The 16,998-nt window shown below is 40.5% G+C and overlaps 1 protein-coding gene and 1 long non-coding RNA gene across 15 annotated transcripts in view; one reads left to right on the forward strand and one right to left on the reverse strand.

Moving 5' to 3' along the window:
* The window catches only part of LOC310714758, a 34,907-nt gene that overhangs the window by 8,752 nt on the left and 9,157 nt on the right, over nt 1–16,998 (forward strand). For 9 of the 12 annotated variants that reach the window (XR_014530033.1, XR_014530034.1, XR_014530035.1 and 6 more), the window contains 2 exons: nt 2,008–2,079; nt 3,539–3,629. This is a non-coding gene — a long non-coding RNA (uncharacterized lncRNA). Of the gene's footprint in view, nt 1–2,007; nt 2,080–3,538; nt 3,698–9,547; nt 9,932–10,877; nt 10,920–16,998 lie in introns of those variants that run through there. The other 3 variants (XR_014530032.1, XR_014530036.1, XR_014530037.1) reach the window with 3 other exon arrangements.
* ASB5 (ankyrin repeat and SOCS box containing 5) overlaps nt 1–16,998 on the reverse strand; it is a 32,003-nt gene that overhangs the window by 3,604 nt on the left and 11,401 nt on the right. Inside the window, exons 1-5 of one of the 3 annotated variants that reach the window (XM_083520340.1) lie at nt 14,395–14,845; nt 5,327–5,406; nt 3,817–3,924; nt 3,313–3,463; nt 3,081–3,215 (exon numbers count right to left, since the gene is read on the reverse strand). In XM_083520340.1, coding sequence (XP_083376466.1) covers nt 3,081–3,215; nt 3,313–3,463; nt 3,817–3,924; nt 5,327–5,406; nt 14,395–14,518 — 598 coding nt within the window. In that variant the 5' untranslated portion in view covers nt 14,519–14,845. Of the gene's footprint in view, nt 1–3,080; nt 3,216–3,312; nt 3,464–3,816; nt 3,925–5,326; nt 5,407–7,947; nt 8,098–14,394; nt 14,846–16,998 lie in introns of those variants that run through there. The other 2 variants (XM_083520341.1, XM_083520339.1) reach the window with 2 other exon arrangements.

Raw genomic sequence — 16,998 nt, forward strand, 5'->3', positions numbered from 1 at the left:
TCAGGATTGAATTTCAGTTTATTGGCAGTCATCCAATCCATTACCATTCCCAGGCACCCTTTCACATGAAATCTGATTATACAAAGTTGGCAGGGATATCAACTGCTTGAGACAATAGGCTATGGAATTAAAATGCTATTTTATTTGTGTTAAGAGAAAATTGTTTCAAAGGCTCAATAAACAATAACATTACTCTAAACTGTGCTTAGTCCTCGTTTGTTTATAATCTCTTCCGGTTTTATGCCCCAAGTTGGAGACAAGTTGGCAATGACCTGTGAGTGGGCTACAAGAATTAAGAGTCTGGAAGGCAAGGTGAGAAGGGGGATACCACAGGCTTACTTTCAGCTATGTGATGTGGATGCTGATGTTGTCATCCTCACATTATAAAAGATCAGTGTGACTTCTGAGATTTGCTGAAGATGGAACTCAATCTTTAAATGAATGCAAAACTGAATTGTCATCATTTGAAATATCCTATATAGTTCATATAATGCAAGCTAGTTATGGATATTGTATACTCCTATTCCTAGAGAATTTTAAATTAATTGGCTCTAGATTAACATCTTCATCTTAAAACCAGGTTGGTTAAAAGAAATACAATGTAAGTACGGTAAGTGAGGAGAAGGAGTAAATGACACTTAATGTAATTATTGTGGATGCTTCATGATTTTGGCTAAACAAATTTTTACTAATCGTCTTGGTTCAGTTGGAATTCTATACATGACCCAAAATTATATGTATAATTTGACTTTTCTATGGACCATAAGCGTATCCTTGTGATGGACAAGGAAAGGCCCAGTCTGTGTATGAGTCAACAATAGAATCATAGAATCATAGAATCATAGAGTTGGAAGAGACCACAAGGGCCATCGAGTCCAACCCCCTGCCAAGCAGGAAACACCATCAGAGCACTCCTGACATATGGTTGTCAAGCCTCTGCTTAAAGACCTCCAAAGTAGGAGACTCCACCACACTCCTTGGCAGCAAATTCCACTGTCGAACAGCTCTTACTGTCAGGAAGTTCTTCCTAATGTTTAGGTGGAATTTTCTTTCTTGTAGTTTGGATCCATTGCTCCATTTTGGGTCATGTATAGAATTCCAACTGAACCAAGACGATTAGTAAAAATTTGTTTAGCCAAAATCATGAAGCATCCACAATAATTACATTAAGTGTCATTTACTCCTTCTCCTCACTTACCGTACTTACATTGTATTTCTTTTAACCAACCTGGTTTTAAGATGAAGATGTTAATAATTCCAGCACATACTAGTCATAAGCAAGAGGTTGCGCCATGACCCAATTAATTCCAGAATCCAGCATCTAATCTAATGCAACATATCCTTAATTCAGCAAAAACAACAACAACAAAACCCCAGTGAGAATAAATGATTATCAACTGGAAAGCATAGCATGTCCTAATTAAATTAACTAATCCTTTTGCCCATCTGGAGAAATCCAAGTCCATTCTCTTTTTTGCAAGGTGGAGGCAGCACATTGTTAACAAACTGAGGTCATTGGGGCAAGAATATTCCATTTACATTTCTTAAGAATGTCAACGCTCACCCCCTTCTTTGTCAACAGGAAATGTAGCCTTGGATGTCCTAAGAATTGTTCACTCATGTACTTTGCTGCTAAACGGTAGTCAACAAGTCCAAGCCTTATGTGAAAAGCTCCTTTTGCATTCAGGGTTTGGCAGTAAGAAGATTTTTCTCCCCACACCCTATAACTGGGTGCACATGGCATCCCCCAACTTGTTCATTTTATTGGGAGGCTGCTCCACATCAATATTTTCTAAGATGCACTACTCCTGTCCTGGTATGTGGAAGTGTGCTGCTTCTTTCATTCATTTAGGCTTTAGCTAGGTTGTGTCCTTACCTTTACCTGCTCCATGCTTCCTTGTCTCCAATCCATGTTTGTTAGTTTGTTTTTGGAATTAGTCAGGACCCTTTACAGAGAGGTACCAGCCAGTATCTTACTAAAGGGGAATGTTTTGCTATCTTTAACAGGGTTCCTTCTTGTCATAACAAGAATTCCAGAAGCTGGAGCATTACCATCTTATTCCTTTCTCACTGGGACAGGTAACAACAACAATCTCAACCTTAGCACTCTTCTCTGTGACTTGTATTTCCTCCAGTCTATCTCCAACTTGGCTCTCATGAGACAAAAAAACTGCTATTTTACATATGCAGTTGTACCTTGGTTTTCAAACAGCTTAGTTCTCAGACGTTTTGGCTCCCGAACGCCGCAAACCCAGAAGTGACTGTTCCTGTTTGCAAACTATTTTTGGAATCTGAATGTCCGACGGGGCTACTGCGGCTTCTGATTGGCTGCAAGAGCTTTCTGCAGCCAATCAGAAGGCACAATTTAGTTTTCGAATGTTTTGTAATTCAAACAGATTTCCAGAATGGATTCCGTTTGAGTTCCAAGGTATGACTGTAACCTTTTCTAATCCCTGGGACTTTCTCTTTCCGCATAGCAAGGCTGTGTCTTTAAACACTGTTAGATGAATCTCTATTCCTTTCCTTCTGTCTCTGTAACATCAATTAAGTGAATGTTCCAGGCAACATGTGGCTGGGCTCACATGTTTATGCATTATTAACCTATTATTTTCTGTACTCTTCTGTAGTGGCATTTCAAGTCACAAAGCTGCTTTTGCTGCTATTTATTTGTTTTACATTGGCATGTTGTCATCTTTAAACCTTTACTCATTTTAAAATAAACCGTGGTGTGCCTATTGTTGGCTCCTCAGAGCGAGCAGACTAGGATGGTCCGTACTAAATCCCTCAAATTTTACAAGGTTATAAAAGTCAATGTAATTCTGTCTATGCACACACAGTCATCTCCAGTAAATATCTCAAGATAGATGACCTCAAGATTATCCTTTTAGGAAAATGCATGTGTTAGGATATGTGTACATTTGAATGTTTACACTTGCACCCTAGCAGATAAGTTAGCAAAACAAGGTGGTCAGATCAAATGTACTAGTTCATTCATAGCAATACAATACACTATGCATTACAATGAAACTCTGGTCCAGTTTAAGAAGCAAAGTAAAAATATATTAATTAACCTTATGTACCTGAATGCAGAAGCTTGTGTACACATTGTTTCTGCTGTGAAATGCAAGCCACGTATAGAGGTGTTCCCAGGTGAGGAATATCTTGGTCAACATCTATGCCCCGAGAGATCAGAAGTTCTAGACAGTCACTATGACCTAGTGAAAAGAGAGTGCAATTCATCTCTCAAACTAAGAATTGGATTTATAATGCCTGATGTAGTTTTTGATTCATTCAGCTAGTCTCTTTTCTTACCTCTGCTAGCTGCTTCGTGAGTTGGAGAAGGGAGGCATGTCTCCCACTGAGCTTTGGCACCATACTCCAGTAGAAGCTCTACACAAGATGCACTTCCTCTTGAACATGCATTGAATAAGGGTGTCACTCCATCAATTGTTGTAGCATTCACCTAAAGTATTGGAAATTGCTATGAGTAGAACTAAAATACTTGTTTACATATTATATTTCTGCTTTGGGAATATAGGTGGTCTCCCCCCGTCCTCCCCCTCTCAATCGATGAAAAATCAGGAGAATGAAAGAGCTGGCAACATGCAGATGATAAGAAAGGAACAGAGGTAGGAAACTTGTATACCACCTTGTAACGATGTTTAGTAAAATTTGCCATTGAAAGCATTGAATGCCACCTGAGAGTCTTCCAGCCACAATTTATAGTACATTGATATCAGTGCAAGGTCTACAGCAGGCTATTCTTATGTTCTTACATACAGAAGAAAATTATTTTATTTAGAAAATAATACTTGCATTTGCTCCTGCTTCAAGAAGAATTCTTGCACATCCTACGTGATCTCCTAGGCATGCTTCATGTAGTGGAGTCACTTGATCAATGGTCAGAGCATTTACATTGTATCCCTAAACAGGAAAAGAACTAACAGCTGTAAGCCAGTTTGTCCAAGTGACAGAATATTATAGGCAAAATAAACTTTACTTAGCCAGGACAAGGTCTAAAATCAAAGGGTGAAATCTAATTGGTGCCCCCTCATGCTCACAGAAGGGTTTTTGACCCAGCAGACACTTCCATTAGCAATTTTTACACCTTCCACCTAGTTCTGGGGTTCAACAGCTCCTAATTTTGGGTGGATTCTGGAGTCTGCAAATATTGCCTCCCCTCTCCTTCCATTCGTAAAGTCCACCAAAATATTTTTTAAGTTTTTAAATTGTTAATCCAAACAAATGTTTTAGAGAAAACAGTGTTATAAACTGACTGGAGTAGTTACAGTAACTTTCCTGGCTTGGGATGGCTTGGGAAGCTGCATGCTATGAAGGAAAGGAAAGGAGGGGAAAAGATACTGTTAACTTTTCCATTTTCTAGAATGCCTCTCCCTGAGATATAGCTATAAAATGCTACAGTTAGGGCTGATACTAGCTCCAAACTTGATTCCTCTAGAATTATATAGGGCCTCTACACCTAGTTTTCCACTGCCTTCTCGGTAGTGGCGCCCGCCCTGTGGAACGCCCTCCCATCAGATGTCAAAGAGATAAATAATTACCTGACATTCAGAAGACATCTTAAGGCAGCCCTGTTCAGGGAAGTTTTTAATATGTAACGCTGTACTGTTTTTAACACTGATTGGGAGCCGCCCAGAGTGGCTGGGGACACTCAGCCAGATGGGCGGGGTATAAATAAATTATTATTATTATTATTATTATTATTATTATTATTATTATTATTAGAAGATGCAGTTGTAAATACTGGAAGTTTTGATTTCCCAGGTCCTAATTTATATGTTAAGGCTTGCCTTCTTAGCTCCTACAAGCTATTGGCAAGCCTCTTTTTCTGGCAAATACCCCTACATGCGTAATCATGAAGGTGATTGTGGAATACAACCTAAATCCCACGCAGATTAATCATTAATTTCAATGGATATATTCTGAGTAGGACTAACGGTAAATACCACCTGATATAGTTGGCACTCCATGTGGATTGATGGCATTAGGATCTATGTATATAAAAAGGGAAGGATTATTTCCACCTGCAATCTCAGCAGCTGGGAGATGTGGTTTATGTCTTTGACCCATATGCTCATGCTAAATTAATTCTATTGGTGGAAGAAGTGGGTTGATAGTGGGATTTATACATTAGAGCAGTTAATAAGATTGGATGGAGATTTTTTTGTCATTTACAATTTTGCTGTTTAGCTATCTCTTACCTGCTAGTTCAGAATGCCGGTAATTTTCATATTAAAACACTGGATTGTAACAAAGAATGGGGGAGGGGAAACGTACTGTGATTGAAATACTTTAACATTTTTACCTGTGCAATTAAAGTTTTCAGAGAAAGGAGGCGTCCCTGACTTGCTGCATCATGCAGTGGTGAGCGATCTGCCCAAGACCCTGTGGAACAATAAATACCACCATATAGTTTAAATTACAAAAATGGATATGTTTTAATTCATATAAAATAATAAACTGATGATCAATTTTATGTTTAGACAACCCCAATCCTACATAATTCCTATTTAAATATAAACCCCATCCTTCAGTTTAAATATTAAATTAATTATTTTATAAATGTAGAAAAAGATGATAAAGTAAAAAAAAAATATCACACGATCCCACCTGAAAATAGGGAACAGGATCTGGCCACTTCCTTCACCACCAACCATAGGCCACTTTGACCATGATGTTGGGTGACCTAGCTTCAAAAGGAAAGAAATGAGAGTGCACTCAGTGTCCGCTCCCAATTCTTTCCTTTCCTCCTTTCCAACCAGAATGCAAAAGAAGATCCCTTCCAAAAGGCGCTTCCAGTCAGCACAACTCCTGTTGGGATCAGCTGCACTTGGGAGTTCTGGGGTTTGCAAACCCATTTTTGGCAGAGGTCTCTAGTGAGGCATCCTGAGTGGAAGCAATCCTAGGGGTTTGCAATTGGTGCCAAACGTAAAAGGCACCAAATGCAAGCCTCACTTGCAAAGGAAGCTAAATCTAATTTCCCCCATCCCTAGCGCACAGTTAATTGAGAACAAATCTTATTGAGATCAATGGGACTTTCTTGAGTGTTAACACATTAGAATGGAAATGCAAGTTGACTAGTCAGAAGGTGGCTTGAAATATCTATAATCCAGTGTTGCTTCCAGATGGAGATTGCAACTCTTTGCTCTGCCTTGCAGAAACAGTGCTTTGTTTTGCAGTTCTAGGATGCTGCAGAAAGTAAGTAATTTCAACAGCAAAATGTAGGGTCCACCTTAATATAAGACCCAAATATGGTATTCATATGATGATAACAAAAAAAAATTGCCAAAAGTTAACATGAGAACTCTGGTGACCATCTATTGCATTGAACAGGTCTCTTCTGAGGTACATGGGTGTCCTGGTACAATTTATGAAAGTTATCCTAAATCCACCTTTAGTTTATGCTAGAAAAGCAATCAGCACTTTAAAAATCCTAATCAATATGTATATCCGACAACCACAAAACAAGAAGAAAATGTTGCTCTCCTTGCAACAAATTATTAGCGGCTGCTGTTTACAATCACACTGACGCATCCTCACTGCAGAGAATTCCTCTCTCTCTTGTGCCAATTTGTTTTACTGCCAAACTGAGCTGCCGCCCTAAGACTTTGTTAAGAGCTGCTGCACTGGGAAATGGTAGCAAGCATATAAAGTACCTTATTAACATCTCTCTAGCATTTCGAACTTTGGATAAGGAAAAGATCCCAGATGCTAACTTCACAGATTTTTTTTAAAAATCTGAATCCAGCATTGCAGTTGCAGTTCTACAAATCATATTTATCCTTATCTGTGCTACATCTGCTATCTAATACTGTGCCTCTTTTTACATGTGTTCACTTGTGCTATGCAGAAAAATGTCTGCACATTTCATTGCTGCAGTGACGCAATTTTATTTTTCCCATGGTGCTGGAAAATAACCCAAGTCCTGCTTTGCACCAAGCATTCATGGTATCTCTGCCCACTACTGTCCACATCAGGGTATACATTGCAACATTCCATGGGTGAAAATGGAAATACACTTCTGTACATGTTAACATCCCTATTTCTGTTTAAGAGGGTGTTTTGTCTTAAACTGGATCTAGAACAGTGGAAGGAAATCAGTGCCCCCCCCAAGGTTATTGGAGTGCCTACTTCCAAAATTTCCAGACAGCTTGATCAATGATTAGGGTTGATGGGTGTTGACGTCCTGCAACATCTTAAGGGCCACCCTTAAGGGTTCCTCACCCCTGTTATTATCTGTACGGGTGGTTTGGAAGGAAGTAGTCCACTGGAGTTTTGCGTCTCTGTGTATACATATGTATAAATGCACTAGTCAAGAAGCATCTCCCTCCCTCCAAGACAGCTAACTTCTAAAGATTATTACGGAAATGATAATGAAACCTGAAGTGTTCTTGAGCACACTAATAACATTTTTAAAAGCCACTCTCAAAGGGAAAAATAGGATCATTGGGTTTCCTTCCTGGCTAAGTTGGAGTGTATGAAACTCAGCAACTTGTCTTGGCTGGTAGTGACTTTTTGTGATTGGTTCTACTGCAGACAGACTTGTAGATTGTAATAAGACTACTGGTATACACTATGTATATTTATTTTAGAGAATTGTTGCATGTTTTTCAGTGACCTTCTGCTCTCATAGCTTTCCCATTTTTTGTAATGGAGATGGGATTGGGTACCCAGCTGTGTCAAATAAAAAATATACCTTTTAGAAAGGCAGTTGCAAAAATACTCTTTATTCAAAAACAATCTCCCTATGATTCTTTTCTCTCTGACTGAAGTGCAAACTACTTCAAGTTATATTTAGACTCTGCATTCCAAGCCAGCTGGTATCTAATTTACTGGAGTATACAGTTCTGTAATACTGCAGAGATAAGGCTAAGAATTATAACGAACAGTCAAGTACAAAGAATGATTTAGAAATGTATACAGTACCTAAATCTCCATCTCCCCATGGCATTTCCAGCCAATCGCAATTATAAATCCGGCTCATGTTAAACAAGGAAATAAAACTCTTCCTTTTGCTGCTGCCTATTAATACACTTCAGCCATTTTAGAAGGAGCTCTGCACTCATTATAATATGAACTTTCACCTGTAAAGCCTCTGCAGTAAACAGATATCCAAAGCCCTGAGTTTAGGAATAAGCCAGCTTTCGTTGCTCCATAGAAACACAGTACATGAAATAATTCATAGTTTAAATATAATAATGCATAGTTTAAATAAAGTATAATTGTTGTTTCATTTTATAATAGATAACTTGATGTAGAATTGGGTCTGGATTCAAATCAAAACATCCACTATAAATTGGTCTGGTGGTTTTCAGGAAGGCAATTTCTTAGCTTCAGCTCAATAGGAAGAATTGTAATCTGCCTCACAGGATTGTTGTGGGAGCAAATGTAATAAAAGCTGCAAGTCATTTTACAAGTTAAACGTGTAATAAAAAAATATCATTTTCATTATGAATATGGATTGTTTCCAGTGGGTCTGAATCAAAAATCAAATGAAGCTTTGTCTAATAAATTATGCCAAACATAGCCTATATGAGCTGTTTCCTGTCATATCCATATATATTTATATATAATAAAAAGTTTAACTACATGACCCCTATATTTAAAGTTATAAGACAATTAGTTTTATGCACACATTTGGCAAAAGCAATTATTGTGGAAGACCTAAGTTAATGTACTATAGGATTATATGGTTCTCTTTCATTAGCCATGCTAGAAGGGAAGCCCAACATGTAAGATCAGCTTTAATTATTTTATTTATTTCATATTTATATGAAATTTATACAGTTTGATTGTAAAAAAATCTCAAAGTGGTTTACAAAAAACAACAACAACAAAAATCAATAAGAAGAATTAACAACAATAAATCAAGACTTTAGAAAGGTTAAAGTAACAATAAACTAAAAACAGATTAAAACCTGCAACAACTTTCTAAATATCTGGGTAGACTTATCTAAACAAAAATATTTTTAGAGGGCCCTTTTCAAAGGCGCCTGCTTGATTTCAATAGGCATGGAGTTCCAAAGTGTAGGTGCTGCCACATTAAAGATTGAGTTCTTCCAAATGTGAAAATCGGTATTATGTGGCACTTGTAACAGTGCCAGTTCTGCTGATCGAAGCAGTCGTATAGGTGCATATGGGATCTTGTCTGCAGAGACATTCCATCTCCATTTACTCTGATACAAGATGGGATTTTGTAGACATGGCCTGTTTACCCCCTGCTGCAGTTGTCCTCAGAAATGTTGGTGAATGATTGGCAGCCCAGCAGGAACTGTGTGAGGATGTTGATGCTTCCTTAAGGTGAGAGGGCTGCTAAGCTTAATGGACCCAGAAGTGATGGGTAAGGAATTTGTAAGGGAAGGCTATGGGGACAAAAATACCTAAGAATTGAGAGAAACAGAAATATTTTTTCTGTTAGCAAGCATTTGCCCATCTGCAGCAGTGAGAGCAGGGGCTGTATTAATTCAGTGGTAGAGTCCTTGCTTTGTGGACAGAAAGTCTCAAATTCAGTCCCTGGCATTTTCAGGCAGGACAGGGAAGGAGTCTGCTACCCTGGAGAGCTACTGCCTTTGAGTGTACGTAGTAGACTATCCAGAATTAGATGGAAGACTGCAAGGCTGTTTCCTGTTCCCATACACCTTTCTACCATTCAGGAGCCATGTTAAAGTTATTGCACAATGCTCATTATAATCCCAGCATGTGAAATTCTAATCAAAATGTCCCAAATTAAAGATATACCACATGATTATAAATATCTCCTCTCATCTTTCATTTTCACCATGACAACAGACATGCTCTAGCAAAGAGAAGTACTTTTAAAACCAATTTATTTCTGTTGGAGAGAGACAAGCACATGCTTGCCTTTTCCAACAAAATCAGTAGGAATTGGCGTCGTATATATCTTATACAGAGCTTTAAAAAAGTACCCTACAGTAATTAATTTGAAAGCGAAAGGAGCTTGAGAGATCTAGAAAATGTAAACTATATTGTACAAGATATATAGTGCATAAAGGTATACAGGTCTATTCAGAAGCCAGGCCTAATGGGACTTATTTCTAGAAACTGCCGCCTAAATGTGCATTGAAATACTTGCAAGTAATCAGATAAATAGCACCATTGCTGTTTTAATATTTATTATGTATGATTATAATAGATAATTGGTTCTATGAATATCCTAATGCTCACATGCCAATCTTTCCGCTGACACATGCCAATCCATTTAGGTTTTTTGGATCTGCCACCTTCACCATGAGCAATAAAGCCAAGCTCCACCGGATGTGACAGATCTGTAGTCATATCTCCCATTGTTTCTATTCTTAACTTAAATTACTGGCTGAGGGCTCGAATTTGAATATGAGCAATGGTACTGAAGGAGTGATGCTTAAACTTTCTGCACAGTTTTCTCAACCTAAATTGCAACCCATTGAGTGGCTATTAGTTTTGCTGCAAAAGAAAAATGCAGGGACCTCTATCTGCCACCCTGTGAAGTTTTGGGAGATGTTTTTGATCAGGAAATCCAGACTAGGAGGATGATTGAATCCTGTTTTCTCAACGCTGCTGCTCCAGGACATCAGCTAATGTTTAAAGATTTGTTGGGAAATATGATGGCCATGAATCTCTGGTGTCTCATGTATTTTGACCCACTGAAGTGGGCAGGTTAATGGATTTATACAGAAACAAACTTGTAATCTGTCTCCAATCAAATTCAAAGCTATAATAATGTTTCCTAAAGATTCATATTCTACCCTTTAACAAAATGGCAGTTATATTAATAGCAAATGATATCTGCAACGCTCCTTGTTTAAACTGACACATTTTAAGTGACATACCTGTATCATTCCTCTTCCTCTGACTAGAAGTATTAGCTTGATCTACTCCGTGAAGCACTGAAAAGCTAAGTATGTTCAATTGAGATTTATTTACATTGGAGGGATTTAAGCATGTGTTTAAGTGAACAGTATAAGTCAATGGTGCTTAAAAGTAATTTGTGCCATATAACCATATAAATGTTGTATGTTAGTACAGTCCCATGGACTGCAAGAAGCTCAAACCTATCCATTCTTAAGGAAATCAGCCCTGAGTGCTCACTGGAAGGACAGATCCTGAAGCTGAGGCTCCAATACTTTGGCCACCTCATGAGAAGAAAAGACTCCCTGGAAAAGACCCTGATGTTGGGAAAGATGGAGGGCACAAGGAGATGGGGACGAAAGAGGACGAGATGGTTGGATAGTGTTCTCGAAGCTACCAGCATGAGTTTGACCAAACTGTGGGAGGCAGTGGAAGACAGGAGTGCCTGGCGTGCTCTGGTCCATGGGGTCACGAAGAGTCGGACACGACTAAACGACTAAACAACAACAACGTTAGTACAAATAGGTATAGAGGTTGGATCGACTTAAAAGGGCGTGGACTACTGAAAAGAGACCAAATTTTCAGCAAGAACGACGTTCAGCTGTGCCTGCTGATACAACAGACACACGGGGAAAGTGAATGGCATGGGAGGGTTAGGGGGAGGGGGGAAATATCACGAGAGAGAGGGTTAAATTGCCCGTTCTACAGTACTGCAGGCGGGTAGCGCTGTGGTCTAAACCACTGAGCACTGGTGGAGGAAGAGGAGTGTGGGGGGGGCACCCCGCCCCTGGCAGCGTGATCCCGGCAGGGTGCCATTGTGGCTGCCCCCCCACCCGTGCTGGGCACCACGCCCCCGCAGGCAGTGCACCCAGCCCCCAGGACGTGTGCCACGCCCCTACAGGCAGTGTGCCCCACCCCCAGGATGTGCTCCAGCCCCCGCCTGCTCTCCGTCCCCCCCTCGATGCCGGAGCATGAAGCTCCACCACTTCCACTGAGCCTCTTGGGCTTGCCAATCAGAAGGTCGGCGGTTTGAATCCCCGGGACAGAGTGAGCTCCCGTTGCTCGGTCCCAGCTCCCGCCAACCTAGCAGTTCGCAAGCATGCCAAAAAAGAGGGGTGCAAGTAGATAAATAGGTACCGCTCTGGCGGGAAGGTAAACGGTGTTTCCGTGCACTGCTCTGGTTTCAGTGTTCCATTGCGTCAGAAGCGGCTTAGTCATGCTGGCCACATGACCCAGAAAAACTATCTGCGGACAAACAGAGGCTTCCTCGGCCTGCGACTGGACTTAACTGTCAGGGGTCCTTTACCTTTTTCTTGCAGTACTGCTGTTTAGGTCTATTTCCTACTCCTCCTACATAATTTCTTTCAAAAGGAGTCTAACACCAAGGTATTCCGACAGCATTCATATGTCACATGCTCTGATCCCACAGTCTATGTGGTTTGGATCAGGATTTTGTTCTGTGCACACAACTCCCTCCTCCTCCGACACCTCCAGCCTAATGTAGCACATTCTGGCTTGTCAAAACAGATTCTTATTGATGTCTGAACCAGCAAACTAGAGGTGATTCCTCCAAACGAAGATTGTCAATTGTATTTTGCAAACTTGGCTTGGTGAGGAAATGGGAAGGAAGGAGGCATGTTCTTCTTCCCAGTGCTCCAGACAACAACTGGAGGGTTGAAGTATGTGGTATCTGAAAGCAGCCACTGTGCATTACATACCAAAGGGTCTGCTCTGAGTGTGACTAACATTGGATTTTGCCTGGTGCCTTAAAATGATCATCTTAATATGAGTTTCAGATTATTAAACTCCAGAATGCAAAATGTTATTGAATCTGACCTTTTGAATCTGGTAATGCATCAACTACAAGAATTAGGCTTGTTTGTTTATTTTAAACCTATATTATCTTACATAGATATCCTCTTATAGATAATATATCCCATCTGTTGGAAAAGGCTTGGCACTCACTGGATGTTTGTAGAGCACTAAAGGTGCATATTGCTAGGATAAAATACATAAACACCCTGTTTATATCTACGCAGGGGGAAAGTCTCACCCACTTTGCCTAGATGGATCAGAGTGTGTATCAATATGATACTCTTAAATTACCCCATCCAGTTAATTTAACATCCCATTCTACCACGTCGGCAGCAACCACAGCCGCCTTTTCTACAAATTGCTCCATTGTTAGAAAAACGTAGGGCAGCTACCTGAGCTTCTCCTAACACGTTCACAAGGCATTGCAAAATGGACTTATTTGCCTCTGTGGAGGCTGCCTTTGGCAGTTTTCCAGCAGGCGTTTATGCCTTAATTTGCTGCAGTTGAGACCTGCTCCAACTGGGAAAGCTGTGGTATGTCCCAGCCTAGTGGCCTCATGATAAATAGTATGACTGGCACTTCCCTTTACCTGTGGATAGTAGTGCCACAAGTCATGGGGGCATTGCAATGTTAGAGGATGGAAAGCTACCACTGGTGGTAAAAAGCAGAATGCACCCACTGGATCCAAAGACCCATAGATCCCTGACGTGCCTGATCCTAGGCTGGTGAAGGGGGAAATTGTGAAGTTACCTGCTCCCCACCTTCCACCATGGTTTGCACAATCTGATGGGGCTTCGGATGTGGTGATAGATCTGTCACAACATTCCTCCCTTCCCCTCAGACTCCAGGTAGGATTGTTCTGCCCATCACTAGTAACACCTGGGGGCAGGGAACTTGGCATGGAGGAAATGGGTAAAAACCTTCTCTGTGCCACAATCCAAATCTGAATCAGAGCCTCCATGGCAGCTGTTGTGTTTTTTTAGGGGGGGGGGGTTCCAAGCCCAGAATTCTGGGTTGTGGTTAGTTAGCATCACATCTAGTTTGACCCTAAGCTGGAACCAAGCCCTAATAAATGAATCTATATATTTCAATAATGATTCCAAAGTGGAACCCAATCCAGAAATAAACTGATACTCAGGTGGAGGGGACCCAGGTTTATTGATTTTTGGTAGCATATAAATGACAGGAACTTATAACAAATTTCACAGCTCCTTTCATAGTTATTGCAAACTTATTTTGTATGCATCACAGTGCTTCTGAATGCAGGTACACACAGACAGATTATATAATATTAACTAATATCTGCAGTATTTGCATGTCACATGTAGTTCTTACAAGGTCTCCTGCCTTGTTTACCTCCCCATGTATATTTACAATTTACATATAAGGTCACTCCATCCCTTCAGATCTGTAAACAGTCCCTGGTACTTAGCAACACTGGCATTTGGTTTGCTGTATATTGAATGTGACTCCAACATCTGCAAAAGCATACCTCAGACAAAACATGCTGTAGCTAATTTCACACTAAAAGAAAACTAGATTAAAGCTGTGTCTATCTTTCTATTATAATACAATAGCACAAATTAATATTTACATTGAAATATTTAATTTAGGAAAACAGTCACGATATAAAATTGATGTTGCAAAAATGGTTCACATTAGAAAATTCTGAAGCCTCCATCAGCTTGTTGAAATGATTGCTGTACTGACCTTGACTGGTGAGAATACCCCAGCTAGCTTTTCGTTTCGCAGAACACTCCCCTATGCATTCTAGGCTTCTCTTTGAGAGATTCTGTTTAGTGCAGCTCCTCTGAACCGCAGTGTTTGTGGACATTATTTTAACGTTCTCTTCCCTCCTGCCAAAGCCTGCGTGTCATTAATGCAGATGCTCTTCCCTCTGGAATGTCCACAAAGTGCTAACTGCTCTCGGCCCTCCTTGTCATTTTCTCACAAGCTGTCTGGTTGTACTTGCAGTAAAATAGCTACTACACCATCCTGCAATATTTACTAGCAGGACGGGCAGCTAGAGTGAGGGAAGGAAAGGATTGCATTGGCATGTTCTATTTATAAAACAAGAAAGAATCAGCTTAGCTGCAGCCTGGGTCTGTTTACACGAGTTAAAATGGAAGAGGGTGCTTGATTCCTCCCCCTCGCTTACACTTGTCCTAGAAAGAAAGACTTCCCTGGTTATGTTGGTTCTCCATTTGTAAAGGGGGGGGGGAGGGCACAGTGGGGATCTGTCACCCAGAAATGTTTTGAAAGCAAGCATAATAACAATTGTAAAGCATTTTGCAAATTAATTTCTAAAGCAATTTTTGGCCATTTTGCAATGGGCAGAGTATTTTCAAGTTTTTACTGCAAAACTGAAATATTAATATTTGTAATGGGCAAGGTTCTTGAGCAGGTGATTGTAACCAGATCTAGGTGCTTTTGGAGGGAACAGATTTTCTAGATCCTTCAGTCAGGGTTTCAGCCCGGTTTCGGCACGGAAACTGCTTTGGTCACCCTATATGATAATCACTGCTGGGAGAGAGACAGGGGAAATGTGTCCCTATTTATTTTTCTTGACCTCTCAGTGGCTTTTCATACCATTGACCATGTTATCCTTGTGGAGTTGCTGTCTGAGTTAGGGGTGAGTACCACCGCTTTGCATGGTTCTGGTCCTACTTGGATGGTCGTTTCCAGAGAGTGATGCTTGGGTAGTGCTCCTCAGCTCTGTGGAGCCTTCAATGTGGAGTTCCTCGGGGTTCAATTTTATCCCTTATGCTGTTCAACATCTACATGAGACCGCTAAGTAAGCTTATCAGGTGTGTTGGAGTACGTTGTCAGCAATATGCTGATGACACGTAGCTCTGTTTTTCCTTTCCATCTGCAGGTGTGGCAGTGGATGTGCTGGACCTTTTCTTGCCTTGGTAATGGACTGGATGAAAGCCAACAAACTGAAGCTCAGTCCAGATAACACTGAGGCACTGTTAGTGGGCAGTTTCCTAGACTGGATGGAAAGGAGGTTGCATGCACTAGATGGGGTTACACTCCCTCTGAAGGAGTGAAGCTTAGGGGTACTCCTGGATCCTTTGCTGTCTTTTGAGGTTCAGGTGGCCTCAGTGGCACAGGGCTTAAGAAGGTGGCCCAGTTGTGACCCTATCTGAACTAGGATAGCCTAACATCTGTCATCTATGCTCTGGTAACCTCTAAGTTATAACGCATATACGTGGAGCTACCTCTGAAGATTCGTCAGAAACTTCAGCTGGTGCAGAATTTGGTGGTCAGGTTGCTGATTAATATTCTTTGGCCTTTGCTTTTTATTTTTGTTTTATTATGTATTTCGTGTTTTCTTTTTGGGTTGTGAACCACCCTGTGATCTTCAGATGAAGGGCAGTATACACATTTAATAAATAATAATAACAACAACATTGTGAGATACAAGAATGTTGATGATTTTATTATTTATACTCTGCCCATCTGGCTGGGTTTCCCCAACGACAATTTATGGGGGAAAGGACTAAGCATTAGTAACAGTTGTAAAGAGCTATTAAACTACCTTCTCGTACATTGACCTAAACAGGAGCACAATCTGTAAACGTTAGTAAACCAGAGCAAATACTCTTCTGGCATGGCACTAAATAACCTCCTTGTAGTGCTGGAAGAAAATCTTCATGAACAAGCAAACAGAAGAGACTAATCTGGGATAAAGTTACAACACAGATTAACCAGAGTAATGATCTTATTACAGTAGTGGTATCCCCAGTAAAAGAAGCTTACTTATCTTGTGGTCCTGTTTAACTAACTTAAGCTTTTCTAGGTGCCAATGCATTTATGATTCCGGCCATAAATATTAGTAAATCTAGTGTTGTCTACAGTATAGATTAATGTGGGGAGTGGGACACTTGCACCTGGGGGCCAAATCACATATCTTGAACCTTTACATCAGGCATAGGCAAATTCGACCCTCCAGATGTTTTGGGGACTACAACACCCATCATCCCTGACCACTGGTCCTTTTAGCTAGGGATGATGGGAATTGTAGTCCCAAAAACATCTGGAGAGCCAAGTTTGCCTATGCCTGTTTTATATTTTCTCCCCTTTCTGGCCCCTCTCTCAGCCCCCCTTTTCTCTGGCCTTATTCTCATTGCTGCTTTTTTCAACCAGATTTTTAAAAAATGGTGTATTTTATTCATTCATTTCAAATTCTGCATACGTGTGCAGGAACATGCTTATTCTGGGAGATAGAAAAGCTGAAAGTATTTGATGAGAAAGGCGTTCAAAAGTCCGCTTACCTTTTCTGGTGGGCAGCATTGCGAAGGCATCGGGCTC

The sequence above is a fragment of the Podarcis liolepis genome (assembly GCF_965112155.1).
Source record: "Podarcis liolepis genome assembly, chromosome: 9".
NCBI classification, from domain to species: Eukaryota; Metazoa; Chordata; class Lepidosauria; order Squamata; family Lacertidae; genus Podarcis; species Podarcis liolepis.